The 18,627-nt window shown below is 39.3% G+C and overlaps 1 protein-coding gene across 2 annotated transcripts in view; it reads left to right on the top strand.

Annotated features, from left to right (window-relative positions):
- BARD1 (BRCA1 associated RING domain 1) overlaps positions 1–18,627 on the top strand; it is a 106,338-nt gene that overhangs the window by 47,785 nt on the left and 39,926 nt on the right. For both annotated transcript variants that reach the window (XM_053598116.1, XM_053598115.1), the window contains exons 5-6: positions 14,215–14,295; positions 16,252–16,424. In XM_053598116.1, the coding sequence (XP_053454091.1) occupies positions 14,215–14,295; positions 16,252–16,424 (254 nt within the window). The remainder of the gene's footprint in view (positions 1–14,214; positions 14,296–16,251; positions 16,425–18,627) is intronic.

Raw genomic sequence — 18,627 nt, 5'->3', positions numbered from 1 at the left:
ATAGAAAACTGCTAAGTTATTGCTGGCAACACAACTTTTTTTTTTGTAGCAAAAGTCAAGTTTCTGGCTTGACTGTCCTGGTGGGTGCTGCCAAAATTAGTGAGGTTGGGAGACGTGGTTTGTTGGTGTATTTCTCCAGTGATGTGGACATTGAACTTGTCAGAGATGGCTCCCGCCGCTCAGCAGAAAGGATCGGCTCTGGCCATACTCAGCCATTCCTTTTGCTGGCCTATTCATTGGGATTAATTTTCTTAAATTATTGCCCAAAACTGGGATTTTTGGAAATCGGCCTGTTTTCTGAACACTTGCACACTAACTTTCTGAACTTTGAGACTGACTCCTAATCATATGAAACAGAGCAGTAAGCACCATAACTTTATAGACTTTACTCTGTAATTTCACGCAAGTATTAGGAAAATATGATGTGGTAGACCTTAATACTACATTAGGATAGCTTTCGTGTTCTCTCAGTGACTATGTAGGGTAAATTCACGCAGGAAATCCATGGGTCTTTTGGATGGATGGAGAACTTTGGGAAGTCTGGACAGAACCCCTTGCAGGCTCCCAAACATGAAGCCAGTGGGCAACATGAAACATCTGGGGAAAAAACACATAAGAGACATTTTTTTTTTGAGACAGAGTGTCACTATGTCATCTTCGGTAGAGGGCTGTGGCATCACAGCTCACAGCAACCGCAAACTCTTGGGCTTAAGTGATTCTCTTGGCTCAGCCTCCCAGTAGCTGGGACAATAGGCACCTGCCACAACACCTGGCTATTTTTTTGTTGTTGTTGCAATTGTCATCATTGTTTAGCTGGCCAGGACTGGTCTTGAACCTGCCAGCCTCGTTGTAAACCACTGTGCTACAGGTGCCGAGCCCATGTAGGAGACATTGAGTGTGGTTGAAGGATTCCTGTATTTTTTTTTTTTTTTTCTTTTTGAGACAGAGTCTCACCATGTCGCCCGTGGTATCACAGTTCATGCCAACCTCAGACTCTTGGGCTCAAGCGATTCTCTTGCCTCAGCCTTCCTAGTAGTTGAGACTACAGGTGCCCAACACAACACCTGGCTGTTTTTTAGAGGCAGGGTCTCGCTCTGGCTCAGGTTGGTCTTGAACCCGTGAGTGCAGGCAATCTACACACTTCAGCCTCCCAGAGTGCTGTGAGGATTCCTGTATTTTTGTGTGGAGAAAGGGAAAAGCACAAAATGAGCTGCTGTCAACACTCGATGTTTTTTTCCTTGTTTTTCTTCCAAATTAATGTAGAATACAATTGGCTCTCTGTCCATGGGCTCTACATTCATGGATTCAACAACTAGCAGAATGAAAATATTTGGGAAAAATAATAACAATCAACAATAAAAGTAATACAAATAAAAACACAGTATAACAACTATTTACATAGCATTTATTTTGCTCTAGGTGTTATAGAGATGATTTAAAGTATCCAGAAGGATTGTGTAGGTTATATGCAAATATATCATTTCATATAAGAGACTTGAGCATCTGTGCATTTTAGCATTTGTTGGGAAGTAGTTACGTGTGAATACCGAGGGATAGCTGCACTATTTCTGATGCCAGTGAGAGGGAAACCTGCAACACGACTACTCAGTGGGGATCACATATCCACTGGACACCTCGAATTTTTAGAATTGGCTCATGTTACATTTTAGTTTGATTTCTGCCAAGCGTGACTTACAAAATCAGACTTTTGGGGGTCATCTTTGTTATCTCTATATATGTATTATATGTGCACATAAGCTGTTGTCTTAACATTTATAATATTAATGCTTCTGGATATAAGTAGATAGTATAATTATTATTTTTTGTTCATTTTTCTCATTGATACATAAGAATTTCTACATTTGCTTTCTGGGAATTTTCTGACTGTCAGGCAAGCATCCCCATATATTGGTAGAAAATTTTTCTTCTAACCATAAGGATGATTTATCTTTTTTTTTTTTTTTTTTTTTTTTTGAGACGGGGTTTTAACTATGTAGTCCTCAGTAGAGTGCTGTGGCATCACAGCTCACAGCAACCTCAAACTCTTGGGCTTAAGTGATTCTCTTGCCTCAGCTTTCCAAGTAGCTGGGACTACAGACACCTGCCACAACGCCCAACTATTTTTTACAGTTGTCATTATTGTTTAGCTGGCCTGGGCTGGATTGGAACCCACCAGCCTTGATGTATGTGGCTGGCGCCTTAACCTCTGTGCTATGGGTGCCGAGCCGGGATGATTTATCTTTATTTATTTATTTTTTTTTATTTTTTATTTTTTTTGGTGGTTTTTTATTTTTGGCCGGGGCTGGGTTTGAACCCGCCACCTCCTGCATATGGGACCGGCGCCCTACTCCTTGAGCCACAGGCGCCGCCCCTTATTTACTTATTTTTTTATTTTTTGCCGTTTTTGGCTGGGGCCGGGTTTGAACCCGCCACCTTCAGTATGTGGGGCTGGCACCCTACTCCTTTGAGCCACAGGCATGGCCCATGATTTATCTTTATTAGTGAGGATCCCTAGGCCCTAGGGTGTAGCAAACTCTTTTTTTTTTTTTTGTAGAGACAGAGTCTAACTTTATGGCCCTCGGTAGAGTGCCGTGGCCTCATACAGCTCACAGCAACCTCCAACTCCTGGGCTTAAGCGATTCTCTTGCCTCAGCCTCCTGAGCAGCTGGGACTACAGGCGCCCGCCACAACGCCCGGCTATTTTTTGGTTGCAGTTTGGCCGGGGCTGGGTTTGAACCCACCACCCTCGGTATATGGAGCCGGCGCCTTACCAACTGAGCCACAGGCGCCGCCCGTGAACTCTTTTCTTAAAGGGACAGTTAGAGTAAATGTTTTCATCTTTTAGGCCAAAATGTCTCTATCACAGGTGTTCAGACCTGTCCTGATAGTGCAAAAGCAGCCATGGACAATATGGCTGCCAGTAAAACTTTACATACAAAATCAGGTGGCCAGGGGGCAGGCCACAGTGTGCCTGTTCTTAATCTAGGCATGGAAAGATCCCATAATGGAACATGAAGATAGGAAAAAATGGTGGCGTGATGCTGTCTTGATAAATTGTCTTTACTGTTATGTTCAAGATTGCTTCATACAAGTCTTGTCACTTTATCAGTTTCTTAGAGTCTTGCCAGAGTTAAAATCCATTTTGATTCTCTAGGAGTTAATTATCAAATACTATTATATGTCACCAGTTGTCATATTCTGTTACAGTACATTTAAGAGAAGTTCGTTTTTATTTTTTAAATTATGAATTAACAGTTTAGTGTTCTTTTAAAACGTTTTTATGAGTTGAATGTATGCCCCCACCTCAGCTTGATTTTAATAGGAAGACAAATGCTTGCACACACACATCCCAAAAATCATTTGGATTGTCAGTTTATTTATCTGTTATAAAACAGTTTCTTTTATCTTTTTCTGTTTTTATATAAAAGTTTCATCTCATTCCTGTCTTAATTTTGTTATTTGTAGCCAAGAACAAATCATCTATGTGTACTAGAAACTCACTTACTGCACTTCTGCTGTCTCACTTCTCTTTTCTACCCACCTACTTCGGAAAAGGATCTGAAGTGCTGCTCAACTTGAATACTACTATGCTACTAACACTACTCCTCGGTACTACTATAAAATGGAAGATGGAACAGGGAGAGAGGGGGAGAGTTACTACCTCTGTGTAATGATTTTAGATTTGGTGGCCCTTAACACAGCCAAAGCAAATAATGGAAAGGGCCAGGCTTTGGGCTGTCAGAGGTGTTTGGGGGCAGTTGTTGCAGTTGTTAATTTCCCCTAACGCAAGCTGGGCGCCTGACGGTTTCCAGTTTCACTTGTTCCTCTCAGGTGTGAGGGACGCGAGGTTGCCCTATGCACGCCTGATATATGCGCTAAGGACAGAGAACCCGGTAGCAGTTTGTTCTCTTAGGCTAAGTTACCCCTGTGCTGGTAGAGCTTTACCAACTGATCTCTGAACTTGGGAACATACTAATAACAATTTTTAAACATCTTGCCCTAAACCTACCTGTGGGCATCATTGAAGGCCATAACCTTCACCCTGGTGGCAGCTGCTTTTCTTTCCTTGCCCTCACCATGTAGATGAATTTTCTCTTGCAGCTGAAATGAATTAGCACACAATGCAAAGTCATCTCCTCACAGTCCTGCAGGTCTGTGCATGCGTCTCAGCAGACTAAAATCCATTTATTGGCTTTGCCTGTCTGGATGCTGTGGAAGATCCACTTGCTTGTCCATTTGGATTGTTGGCAGAAACCGCATGTTCTTGGGCTGAGACTGAGGTCCAGTTTTCTTGCTGGCTTTCAGCGGAGGGCTGTTTGCTTGTTCTGGAGATTGTCATATTTTAGTTCATGGCCCTCGCCTCCTCCTTTAAACCCAGCAACAGCAGGTTGAGTCCTTCTCATATCTCATCTTTGAGGCATAGCCTGGGGAGTTCTCTGCTTTTAAGTACTCAAATGACTAAATTGGGGCCACCTGGACCACACAGCATACTCCTCTTTCAAGGCGCAGACCCTCATTTGAACCACAAAGTCCCTTTAGCTACGTAAGCTAACAGTGCACAGGCTAGGGGATTAAGATGTGGGCATTTTGAGGGGGGCGTCAAGCAGCCTCCTAATTTCTTGCCTGTTTTCTCATTGTATTTCCTGTGTCTATGTGACATTCAGAGACATTTGGCGTAAGTCAAAACTCACCATTGCTCTGCTTTCCTGTGAGTAATTCTTTTATATATCCTTCCTATTTAAAAATCTTTGTAACTCGTGTTCCTGTTTGTCTGTGTCACCTGTGGTTAAAATGTTGCTGAGAACATTGTGCCAGGTTTTATGAGAAGGCATTATGCCTAAATAGAAACTAAAATAAACACTCATTTATTCTTCTGATTAGATAAAACACAAAATACTAAAAATATGGAGACAGTTATCTGTTTTTTTAATATGGTACCTTTGCTTCAAAATTTGTGGGTACTGAAATAACTGTCTCCCTGCCCCCTAAAAATGCTAATGATGCTAAAAATGGCAATGATTACTTGTAATTTAGTCCACACAGATATACTAGGTAACATTTTGAAGGCAATTTACAAGGCCTGGTGCACTTAGAATGTAACAAGGGTGGCAAGGATCCCCTGGAGAGAGAGAAAGTTTTTTCGGAGGAGTCTTCTTCAGGGTTTGATTTTGTAATTCTTTATACTTCCATGCAGTCATGTTTGATTGTGTGTGAAGTTACGTTATTATTATGTATTCTTTATCCTCCCCTCATGAAGAGGTAGCAGAGGACACAAAAGCAAACTGGCATTTGGGATATTGTCAAGATTTTAATTTCTGGAACACTTCTTGGAGTCGGTGTTCATTTTTCCCTGTATTACCCACCACATATGTATAGCCTGCTCTGCAATACCACTAGCTTTCCGGGCTGTTGGGTAGGTTGTCAGAAACATCTGTTAAGTCACAGGCGAACCTCCTGTATTCGTTTCACTTTGTTGCACTTCACAGGTACCATTAAATTATTAAATTAAAAGTTTGTGGTGACCGTGCATTGAGCAAGTCTGTTGGAGCCATTTTTCTCTGGGTCACATTTTGGTAATTCTTATAATATTTCAAACCTTTAATTATTACTATATATTTTATGTGACTAATGGCCTTTGATGTTACTATTGTAATTGTTTTTGGGTGCCACAAACTGCACCCAGATTATGTAATGAGCTTAATTGATAAATCTTGTATGTGTTCTGACTGCTCCACTGTCCAGCCTGTCCCTCTTCTCTCCCCTCCTCTTACTTTCTGAGACACAACAATATTGAAATTAGGCCAATTAATAACCCTACAATGGCCTCTGAATGTTCCAGTGAAAGGAAAAGTCAACAGTTCTCTCTTACCTTGAATCAAAAGCTAGAAATGATTAAACTTTGTCAGGAGGGCATGTGGAAAGCTGAGGTTGGCTGAACGCTAGGCCTGTTATGCTAAAGAGATAAAGTGTGAACGCAAAGGAATGTTCTGGAAGGAAATTAAAACTGCTGCTCCAGTGAATACACAAATGATCTGGAAGTGAAACAGTCTTATTACTGGTATGGAGAAGGTTTGAGTGTTCTGGATACGAGAACAAACCAGCCACACAGCGTTTCCCTAAGCCAGAGCCTAATCCAGAGCAAGGTTCTAACTCCCTTTAATTCTTTGAAGGCTGAAAGAGGCGAGGAAGCTGCAGGAGAAAAGTTTGAAGGTAGCAGAGTTTGATTCATGAGGTTTAAGGGAAGAAGCCATCTCCATAACAGAGAAGTGCAAGGTGAAACAGCAAGTTTTTCACAAGGTCTAACTAGGATAATTGATGGTGGCGGCATACTAAATAATAGATCTCAGTGTAGGTCAAGTAGCCTTCCATTGGAAGAAGATGCTGTCTAGAACTGTCCTGCTGGAAAGAAGTCAAGCCTGGCTTCAAAGGACAGGCTGACTCTCTAGGGAAGAGCTAATAAGTGGAAGCCAGTGCTCATTTACCATTCCCCAGATCCTAGTGCTCTTAAGAATTATGCGAAGTCTACCCTGCCTGTGTCTATAAATGAAACACCACCACCTGGATGACAGCACATCTGTTTACACTGTGATTTACTGAATATTTAAAGCCCATTGATTGAGATCTACTGCTCAGAAAAAGATTCCTTTCATAATATTATTGCTCATTATGAATGCATCCGGACACTCAAGAGCTCTGATGGAGATGTACAAGGAAAATAATGTTGTTTTCATGCCTGTTAACACATCTGTTCTGCAGCCTGTGGATCAAGGAGTAATTTTGACTTTTAAGTTGTCTTCTTTTTTTTAAGTGTGTTTTTTTTGTTGAAAAGCTAACAAACTGTCTAGTTATTTTCTCCCTAAAAAATCCACAATGTGGGTGGAACTAAATCATTAGGCAGTATATGAAAAACAACAGCACAGTGAGTCCTCAGACCTGTGAGCACCCTGCTACCAGTGTTACTCTGTGACTGTAGGAGATGGTAAGGGCTTCTGATGACCCCACTCAGAACATTTACTTCATGGAGCCTTTCTCCAGGTTCCAAACTAAGATAATATTTTAATGCTATTTCAGAAAACTTCTTACAAGTTGTTTTTATGGACTATGATAACTTTTAAAAGGTTACTAAAGTTGACTGGGAAATAAACTGGGCAGAAATCACTTTCTAAGAAAGAAGGAAAACCCAAAATGCCACTTCCTATGGAGAACCCACAGTTCAGTTTTTTTTTTTTTTTTTTTTTTTGAGACAGAGCCTCCAGCTATTGCCCTGGATAGAGTGCTATGGCATCACAGCTCACAGCAACCTCCCAACTCCTGGCTTCAGTGATTCTCTTGCCTCAGCCTCCCAAGTAGCTGGGACTACACATGTCTGCCACAGTGCCTAGCTATTTTTTTTTTTTTTTGGTTGTAGTTGTCATTGTTGTTTGGCAGGCCTGGGCTGGATTCGAACCCGCCAGTTCTGGTGTATGTGGCTGGCGCCTTAGCACTTGAGCTATAGGTGCTGAGCTATCCACAGTTCAATTTTATTCAGAGGAAGGGAAAAGAAACTTTCCATCATATTAGAAGAAAGTCAGCCATAAGTTTACAGTCTGCACTCAAATTCCACATGCAGTAAGGGTAATATTCTGCTGTTGTGATGGGTGGATTTGCTACGTTTGCCTACTGTTTATCTAGTATTAACAATTATAAATAAAGTGGTGCGATTAATACTTGGATCAGTCTTTACAGTCCCAACATTTCATTTTGTGAACCTGGGTTTCCTCCTCCTCACAAGTTCTCCTTTGATCTTATTGACGATGGTCTTGCAGGTAACCATAAGTGAACCTTTGCCAGAATAAGTTAAAAAGTGTTGGGCGGCGCCTGTGGCTCAGTGAGTAGGGCGCTGGCCCCGTATGCCGAGGGTGGCGGGTTCGGACCCAGCCCCGGCCAAACTGCAACAGAAAAATAGCCGGGCGTTGTGGCGGGCGCCTGTAGTCCCAGCTGCTCAGGAGGCTGAGGCAAGAGAATCGTGTAAGCCCAAGAGTTAGAGGTTGCTGTGAGCCGTGTGACGCCACGGCACTCTACCCGAGGGAGGTACAGTGAGACTCTGTCTCTACAAAAAAAAAAAAAGTGTTCCTTGGTCAGTTTTCAGGAATTCTTGGTCTAAATCAGGGATATAATCTGTTCAGTTTTATTCTCATCGTCCTCAGGAAGAGGAGGGTCATCTTTATGGGGAGTGTGCCCTTCAATGACCTGTCTTAATATTGCTGCATTAACAATGGGTAGAAGTATTGGGTCATCATCTTCTTCATCATCCACTCCCAGATCTTCAACATCATATTTACAATCACAGATTATTAGGCAGTTTCCACATCAACTTCAAATACCTCTCCATGAGAGCTCTGCAGCTTAATTGGAAGCCTTGTGTTCAGTCTCTAGAGGAGGCTGGCTGGAAGCTGAGAGCTGGGTGGTGTCAGTACAAGGAGAGAAACATGGAGGAAAGCCCTTTCTAAGTCTTCTTACTTTGCTAAGACTGTATAGCTACCATACATAGTAGTTCTTCTGATGGATATGGATTTAGTAAATGGAAATCTTCTGTAAAAAATTTACTATTCTAGATATCAGTAAGGTCATTTATGATTCATGGGTGGAGGTCAATTTATAAGGAGGAACAGGAATTTATAAGAAGTGGATTTCAGTTTTCATGGATGACTTTGAAGCGTTCAAGACTTCAGTTGTGTAAGTAAATGCAGATGTGGTGGAAATGGCAGGAGAACTGGAATTGGAAGTGGAGCCTGAAGGTGCGATTGAATTGCTGTAACCTCATAACAAAGCTTTGAACACAAAACTGGTTGCTTCATAAGGGTGAGCAAAGAAAGTGGCTTCTTGACATGATGAAGACGCTGAGAACACTGTTGAAATGACAACAAATGGTTTAGAATATTATTACATAGGCTTAGTTGATAAAGGCACTGGCAGGGTTTGAAAGGATTGACACCAATCTTGAGACAAGTCCTGTTTACTTAGGATACTACAGATAGAGCCACCTTCTACACAGCAGTCTTTTATGAAAGGAAGAGTTAATCGACATGGCACACTTAATTGTTGAAGAGTAAGGGGAGACCAGTTTCTTGTACCTAACTTTGCCAGGGTTCACTTTCTCTAGAAGCAGGCTATAGAGAGAAGCATACTTCCAAAGCTATTTTAGGTTTTCCTTCAAAAGGCAGCTTATAAAGTCTATTCATCTATATTAAGATTTAGTTAGATTATGTCACACAAGACACAGAAAGTTCAAAGTGGGGAGGGAACTTCAATTTTAATGCTATTTAATAATTGAAAGTGGGCTGGGCGTGGTGGCTCACACCTGTAATCCTAGCATTCTGGGAGGCCAAGGTAGGTGGATTGCCTGAGCTCATGATCTCGAGACCAGCCTGAGCCAGAGCAAGATGCCATCTCTAAAAAAATAGCTGGGCTTTGTGGAGGGCACCTGTACTCCCAGCTACTCGGGAGACTGAGGCAAGAGAATCACTTGAGCCCAAGAGTTTCAGGTTGCTGTAAGCTGAGGGTGACAAAGTGAGACTCTGTCTCAAAAAAAATAATAATAATTGAAAGTGTCTTAATAATAGAAAAATGGAATTAATATTGTCTTCCTTTACAGTGTTTTCCTTGCCTTGTGCCCCGTTTTAATCCACTTATTCCCCAAATCTTGTTTACTTCCTTCAAAAGCAGGTTGTAAATTCTAAACTAAGTTAGAGTGTGTCTTATTTTTCCTCAGAGTCCTTTTCCCTTCACTACATCCGTGAGCCTGCGTAAAGCTTGAGTCCTGGCTGTAGGGGCCCCATCACTCACGTAGTCCTAGCTGTAGGTCCCCTATACACTCGTACCACTCACGTAGTGTTCACTCAACCCCATTAGGCAGGTTTTTGCTCCTCCCCTTCTCCTCCTCCCCCTAGTTGATTGCCACTGAGTTTTATTTTCTCTGTGCACGTGTGCTGATAGATTGGTCACAATTGAATAGTGAGTACATGTATTGTTTATTTTTCCATTTTTTATTTGCCATTTGTTTTATTAACCATTTAAAAAAGGTTTGAAAAAACAGGCTCCGTTTTAATAGAGAAATAACAGTGGAACTGATCAAGGAATATTAATGTTTTGCTATTTAGGAACTATTCTATTTTTCCATTCTTGAGATACTTAGGAGAATGGTCTCCAGTTCCAGATTGTTGTAAAAGCTATTCATCTTTTGGGAGGCGGCGCCTGTGGCTTAGTGAGTAGGGTGCCGGCCCCATATGCCGAGGGTGGTGGGTTCAAACCTAGCCCCGGCCAAACTGCAACCAAAAAAAAATAGCCGGGCGTTGTGGCGGGCACCTGTAGTCCCAGCTACTCGGGAGGCTGAGGCAAGAGAATCGCGTAAGCCCAAGAGTTAGAGGTTGCTGTGAGCCGTGTGACGCCACGGCACTCTACCGAGGGCGGTACAGTGAGACTCAGTCTCTACAAAAAAAAAAGCTATTCATCTTTTTTTATGGTGGAGTAGTATTAAGGAGTAGCCACGGGCCACCTCACCTTCAGCAACCACCTCCCCTTATCAGTCAGCAGCCATCAGCAGAGAGGCAAGACCCTCCGCCAGCAAAAAGAATGACCCCTGTGAAGGCAGATGATTATTAGTAGTATAAAGTTATTTTTAAGTTAAGGTGTGTACACTTTTTTAGGTGTAATGCTTGCATACTTAATAGACTATACTATAATGTTAACATAACATATATGTACTGGGAAACCCAAAAATTGGTATGACTTGATTTATTGCAGTATTTACTTTAATGCAGTGGTCTGGAACCAAACCCGTAATATCTCTGAGATACGCTTATGCTTTTTTTTTTTGTTTTTTTTTGAGACAGAGTCTGACTATGTCACCCTCGGTAGAAGGCTGTGGTGTCACAGCTCACAGCAACCTCAAACTCTTGGGCTCAACTGATCCCTTTGCTTCAGCCTCTTGAGTAGCTAAGACTATGGGGTGCCCGCTGAAATGCCTGGCTATTTTTTTTTTAGAAGGGCAGGGGTGTGTGCGTATGCGTCTCACTCTTGCTCAGGCTGGTCTCGAATTCATGAGCTCAGGTGATTCTCCCACCTCAGTCTCCCAGAGTGCTGGGATTACAGGTGTGAGCCATCACGCCCAGCCTGATAAGCTTATGTTTTATTCAGTAAAATCTGATTAGGAAGCCAGAGAAATGTTTAACATAATTTAGAGCTCCATTCCAGATGGCTAATTATTTTTGTTTAAACAACATCTAGTTGCTAAAAGGGAAGTTTTAGGTACCTGGTCAGTTCACTTAAGTGGTCATTTCACTTAAGCTTAACCACACTGGGTAAGTCATTTTTATCGTATTTAATTATGATGTCTGTTTTGTTTTTATGATGTCATTTATTGCTAATGATAGTTTAAAAGAACTAACCTTTATAAAAAGGAAAAGTTTTGTTTTTGTGAGTCTGTTTTTAGAAAGTAAATTTCTATTGCTGGAATATGCACGTATCTGTGAGGTGAATGAATGTGTGAAGAATCTTTCCTTTGATTGAAAAGTCACCATAGAAAAATTCACACACACTTGCTTATTTTTAGCCTTTAACGTATTACTTGAAAATAACAAATCCATTTAAAATTTCTTATAAACCTTGGTAAATAGTTTGCTTAATTATTTTTTATTTTTTTACTTTTTTGCTATGGTTTAAGAAGCAAATCCTTAGCTATCCTTTAAGTTGAGAAGAGACTAAAAGTGAGCACGTATTACCCCGGAAATAATGTTAGAGAAAAAAGTAATTTAAAGAAATCAGAATCAGAAGTTAGTTTATCATATCAGTTCAAGCTTGTCCAGTTACTGTGGGTCCTGTCTAATTATCATAGTTTTATTTATGTGCATGATGTTAAATTTACATGAAGTAGAAAGGTGAAAATATGACAGAGTTCTAAGTACTAGGGAGGAGAAAGCAGATTGAGTATAAAATGCAGGCAGTTTTCGATTCAGCTGTATATTTTAAGGAGTGGAATGTTAACGGAAGACACTTTGATAATATGAAGAGGTGACATGGAAGAAAAAATAGCAACTGTTTAGCAACCTAAAAAGAGACTCTGCTTTTCTTCTCCAGATTGTCCCTCTGTTTCTATTTGACTGTTCCCACGTGACTCTTCCATTCCACAGTTATCTGTATATTATTTCATGAGCTTCTTTTGTTTAATGTATTTTTGTCATTACCATACAGAATTAGAATGGGGGAAATTTTTGAGGTTTTTTGTGGGTACTTTGTTGTTGAAGGTAGGAAAATGTATGTGGTTTTGTTTGCCCACTCTTGAGGGAATTGTTTTAAAAAATTCAAATATGTATCTTGTTAGATTGGATGCTTTTGAGTTCTTTTGGAACTGACTTGAATATAGAGTAAGAGTTGCCAAACGTGTTAACTTGCTTTAGAAATGTAATATTTGCACTGTTAGGAACTATGGGAAAGTTTTTTATTGGCATTGGAGCAACTGATTTGAAACATATACTTGCTTTTAAGCCCATTGGACATTTAAAATCATTTTTGTTAATTTAGGAACAGAAAAACATTCCATGTGGATTTGATTTTTAAGAAAATTTTTAAGCCGTAATAAGTTGCTGTATTTGAGAAGTAGCCCAAGACTTGGAAAAAGAAAAATAAATAGAAGTAAAAAGCAAAAAAGAAAGCTAACTTTATTGTGTTTTGGGAACTTAGTGATTTTTATGTTGTCAAACCAACAGAGGAAAAAAACATTTCAGAAAAGAATACTGGGGCTAGAGGTTTTAGAAAAGGCTTTAAGAGTTAACTGATACTTTAACGTAATACATGATTATATATGAAAGATAGATGTTAGATTTTTCCATGTTAGATTAAGGGATGAGCTGAAGAGACTACATTATTAAATAGTTTGAGGATTATATTTCTTTCTTCTGGGAAAAGGAATAAAAATGAGAGTGAGGGGACAGATGACTTGAGACCAGTTTCCTGGGGCTTAACTCCTTGGCTTCACTGGGAGCGGGCCACAGAGAGAAGCATACTTCCAAAGTTATTTTAGGTTTCCCTTCCAAAGGCAGCTTATAAAGTCTATTCATCTATACTAAGATTTAGTTAGATTATGTCACACAAGACACGCAAAGTCCAAAATGGGAAGGAAACTTCAATTTTAATGCTATTTAATAATGAAAGTGTCCGAATAGGAAAATAGAATTAATATTGTCTGCCTTTAGTGTGTCTTCCTTGCCTTGTGCCCCATTTTAATTCACTTATTCCCCTAATCTTCTTATTTATCTTCTTCAAAAACAGGTTGTAAATTCTAAAATAAGTTACAGTGTATCTTATTTTTCCTCAGGTTCCTTTTCCCTCCACTACATTAGTGAGCCATAGTTAAAAAATTATTGCATAAATCTCTATAGAGTGTTGGAATAGGGAAGACAGAGGAAAAGAAAGATCAAAAACCGTTGTAATTGGGCAGGCTATGTCATTATTTTATGGAAGCTCCATTTCCTATAGTTGAGTTAAGCTGATGATGAGTGGCCACTGTGGTCTCGAACCAGGTGACAAGGATTAAATGCTGCTTCCTTGGGTCGTTTTGAATAGGATGTTGTTGACCTGTTTTCTGCCTTTTTAAACAGAGCAACTGCTTCTGTCTAGAAATTCTTTTGAGCAAATTAAGTGAATATAAAAACTATATATATTAGTATAAAAAGAATAACTGCAAATAAGTTAACAGTTTCAGGGAGTTTTAACATTGGTTTCACTAAAATAGTTTTCTTGGCTTTAAATCATTTTGTTTTTTTCAAACAATACTCAGAAATCATTCTCATGTATACTCCACAAGGGCTTTTTCACTCATGAAATGATGCCTTTAAAAACTTCATTAGGAAAAAAATTAAAAAAAAAAACAAAAAACTTCATTAGGATCAGATGATCATTAGCCAATTTCCATTATTTGATATCTTGAAGTGAATTTTGAATGGGGGTTGCTAGTAGAGATTTTTGTGGTCTGTATTCAAGGATGGCCATTGTTTTTGATAGTGCAGAACAATTCATATGTACATAATTTTTTAGCTCATGAGCAACCACTGTGAAGAAAAAAGGCTTAAGTTTTACTTTATTTTGAAGAAGACAATTAAAAACCCTTTGTACCTCTGTATCTTCCCTTCTTTCCTTGATGCTTTTTAATGTCTTCTTTTCCTCCCCTTGTTTCACCAGGGTGACGTGCCTTCGGTCGAATACCTCCTACAAAGTGGAAGTGACCCGAATGTTAAAGACCATGCTGGATGGACACCATTGGTAGCTCTTTGTTTGTTTTCTGTTCTCATTCTGTTTGTGATTATAGTTGTTATGGTTATAGTTAGGTATTCATCTATATATCATCCTCTGCCACATGTACTCTTTTTAGTCTGAAGAATTTATGTTTTCACCAGGTAGGAAAACGTGATTATTTCCCATCTAGCTTTTCATTTGTGACAGGCAAAAAATTGTCTACTTTGGACTGACTGACCATCTTTGGATTAAGGAATCCAGCGCCACTGTGCTGCAGAACTTACCTAATATTTAGAGGGACTGGTACCCCTGACAGCAGGCTCATGCCGCAGCATTGCATGTCTCTGGGGCCAGGTGTCTTGGAACAAAAGCGTGTAGGCTTGATCAGGCCGTGGTTTCTGCTGAGGGTCTATCTTACCCTCACTGATAACCTGTCCAATTGCAAATATATAGAGGCAGTAGAATTCTTGACTTGCCTTGAACATTTTAAAAGTGTTTGCTTATTATTACTAAAAACGCAGTGTGAAGAATACTTTGGAAAAAGAATGGCGCAAATACTTGAACAATTGCTATATGGGTTAATTATACATTAGAGCAATAAACACGAGATTTGAATGCAGCCGCAGAAGTGTCTACAAATAAGTGGATGCCATTGTCCTGTAAACTAGAAATGTAGCACAGAAATTAGGCTCTCAGTAGACCAGGTGAAAGCCTTTAATTTATATATAATGACTTCTTGGTAAATTTTTAAGCTGGGGGAGGGGGTGTTAGTCTGGATCAGAATCACTTTTTCGTTGGGACTCTGCAGACTGGCTAGCCTTTTCAAAGAAATGTTAATTTTTTTTTTTTAAAGCCAGATGGGCAAATTGTAGTAAAGATTGGTGTGCGATTTAGAGGATCTGATGCTTAGTTTGGATTATTTTAGGAATAGACCTACGGACGTTGAGTGTGGTATCACTGATTCCGAATTGAAATACATGTACTTAAAAAGTACAGTATGTCCAAGATTTATTAAAATACACCCCAGAAGCTAATAACTGGTTAGCAGTTATTAGGACCCAAGGAAAGATTAGAACTAAAAGGCATCTTTGCACATTTCATTGTTACCAGTTTTGACTTTTATTCAGTGAACTCTTGGAATTTTTTCTCTATGTTATTTCTGTTATCAGTGATACTAGCCATTTAGTAATCTGTAGCTTCAGCAAGTAGGTAGCTTCTCTGGTAAATACTTTCAGAATATTCACTTTTGCTTGGTGTACCACTTAGTGTGTGACTAACTGCCTGAATTCTCTCCAGTAAATTCTCTCCAGCTTTGGAGAATTTCAGATTTAATGCATGATATGTTTGTTAAATACTCAGTTTTTTCCTTAATGTTTTAAGTTCATTGTAGGACAGTTTAGTTGGTTTAAAGCTATATTTTTTCCTAAACAAAGTGCTCTTGGCTCAAGGCTCAGATGAATAACCTTTAATTTTCCATGAATTGTGTAGCTCTTAATCACCATGTATCTTATCACAAAGAATAGTTAATAGCCGCTTTTTCTCTTTGAATAATTTATGGTATATGTAAGTATTTAGGTAAGAATAAATTTACTGATCGAGGTTCACACATATTTTTCTTTCTTTCTTTTTTTTTGAGACAGTGTTGCTATGCTGCCCTCGGTAGAGTGCTGTGGCATCATAGCTCACAGCGACCTCAAACTCTTGGGCTTAAGTAATTGTATTGCCTCAGCCTACCAAGTAGCTGGGACTACAGGCACCCGCCACAATGCCCTGCTATTTTTTTTTTTTTTTTTTTTTTTGCAGCTGTCAATGTTGTTTAGCAGGCCCAGGCCGGGTTCAAACCCACCAGCCTCATTGTATGTGGCAGCGCCCTAACCACTGAACTATGGGCGCCAAGCCACATATATTTTTCTAATTGTGATGTTTTTATCCATTGCTCTTTCTCATCCCTTTTCTCACTCCTTTTTAAAATAATTTAATTAGCATGAAGCCTGCAATCATGGGCACCTGAAGATCGTGGAGTTGTTACTTCAGCACCAGGCATTAGTGAACACCACCGGGTATCAGAATGACTCACCACTTCATGATGCGGCCAAGAATGGGCATGTGGACATAGTCAAACTGTTACTTTCCTATGGAGCCTCCAGGAATGCTGTGTAAGTAGTTAAAAAATTGTTCTTTAAATTGACTTGTATTCCTGACTCAAGAGATTTTAATACCCAAGTTGATGGCTTCCTCTTTTTATATTCACAACTACAGTTAGCTCTGGTCATCAGGTTTTGTATTTAAAATCAGGATTCAGGCCCTTTTCCCTAATGGTATAGTTGGTACTTTGTATCTCTGGGTTCCACATCAACTGTGGATAAAAAATATTCAGAAAGAAACAACCATAGAACAATAAAAATGCAAATAGAACAATATAATACATACATATAATAACTATTTACATAGCATTTACATATAGCTTGTATGTGTTAGATATTACAAGTAACCTAGAGATGATTTAAAGTATATCAAAGAATATACTTTAAATGTGTAAGTTATGTGCAAATACTACTTCACTTTTATATAAGAGACTTGAGCATCTGCAGATTTTGGTCCTGGAACCAATTCCCCAGGGATGTCAGGGATAACTGTGCCTTCATATTTGAGGGAGTTTTTTTTCCTCTTAATTCAGAAACAATTGTCAAGTTAATTTTGGAAATTTTAATTTTTATGGACAAATTCATTTAATGTTGATATTCTGTAATGTAATTCATACTTATTGATAAGAAAATGACTGTTACAGAAATAATTATTTTGTATGCTTCCTAATACTTTAGAATTATCTTAAATACTCCATTCCTTTGATACTCTGTACTCTGTATAACAATGGTTAATGTATGTAAGGATTCAGAGATTGGGCAAGGACAGTTGAATTATTTCTTAGACTTTTCACATCATTCAAATGAGGCTCTGGGTGAATTGTTTTTCCGTGTCAGGACACAGAGAGGCATTAGTGAAGAATGCCAGCAGCTGCATTTTAAAATTGCTATTGTCAAGAGTGTCACAAGCAGATGCCATCTGTAGATTTTTTTTATCTTTAATCTGTATCTTAGTTCATGTCTCCCTCTATTCTATTTTATTCCTTTCAGTTAATCAGATAGTTGAAATGAAAATGCAAGAATTGCCTTCTTGTGCTTTTACATGTTTGAAAAGAGCACATAGAAGTTGGGCTTACTCTGGTTACAGAGGCAAATAAGAATTACAAAATGCAGAACTTGGGTTTGTAACTTTTTCTTGGTTAACCACTTAATGTAATTTAAAAAATAAGTTAATAATACAAAAAGGTACCATACCGTGGTGCTGTTAGTTTTGTAACCTGTCTAATCTCTTTTATTTCTCATTAAGTTATAATTGGAGCAAATTCAGGAGATATGTATATTCTGCTTTTTTGTTTGTCTGTGTGTATCTGTATCTATATAAATGGAGTTAACAGAAATATCTATGTCGATATAAGGACCCTAAAGATATGGCCCTCCTATGGGTGAAGCAAGCCATTTGGTAAAACAAATCATTGCTTGGGTCAGGTGAAACTGAATAGTTTCTATCCTAAGGTTCTTAAATCAGCCATGACTACTTTAATGAATGGAGTGCTGGTCAGGGCGTTGGGGAATCCTGCTTTTATTCGTGACTCCATTATTGACTTTATAGCTTCAGGCAGGTTAATTTCTGTGCCTTGGTGTCCTCACCTATAAAACATGGGTGATGCCTGCTGCGTTCTATTTCTTCAGAGCACAGTGAGGATTAATGAGCCAAAACACAGAACCTGTCTTGTGGTTTGTACACCATGATTCTTCACTGCACTGTGAGGGCTTATTAATACTCATGGAGACCGGCTGAGACAGGGAGTGAGCTGCCTTCACAGGCGACCACTGTTGTTTTAAATAGGCTTGCTAAGGGAAGGGGCAGATTTAGGTACCTGTCTGTAGCCCAGCACTGTCAAGTAGATCTTTCTCTGCTGATGGGAATGTTTATAGCTATGCTGGGCATTCAGTAGCCACTGATAATCTGTAGCTATTGAATACTTGCAAATTGGCTAGGACTATTGAGGAACTTAATTCTAAAATGTATTTGTAATAAATGGCCGTATGTTGATACAGCTCAGATAATTGGGTAGGAGGGTTTATTTGACAAAAGAGGTTGGTATTGCTGCCTGATGAAGCCTCGTAGGGCGGGTGTAGGTGTAGATTTACTCCTAGGGTCTGACAGTGTGGTAGCTGTTTCTTTTCTAGACTATTGGTCATCATATTTGAGTATTTCCCTATGTTTTTGCTTTTTGTTTCATTTTATAGTAGGTCTTGTTCACCTGATTGGCCT

This window comes from Nycticebus coucang, chromosome 7 (genome assembly GCF_027406575.1).
Source record: "Nycticebus coucang isolate mNycCou1 chromosome 7, mNycCou1.pri, whole genome shotgun sequence".
Lineage (NCBI taxonomy): Eukaryota > Metazoa > Chordata > Mammalia > Primates > Lorisidae > Nycticebus > Nycticebus coucang.
Note: the sequence above shows the minus strand (reverse complement) of the source record. Positions and strands in the feature narration are given on the sequence as shown.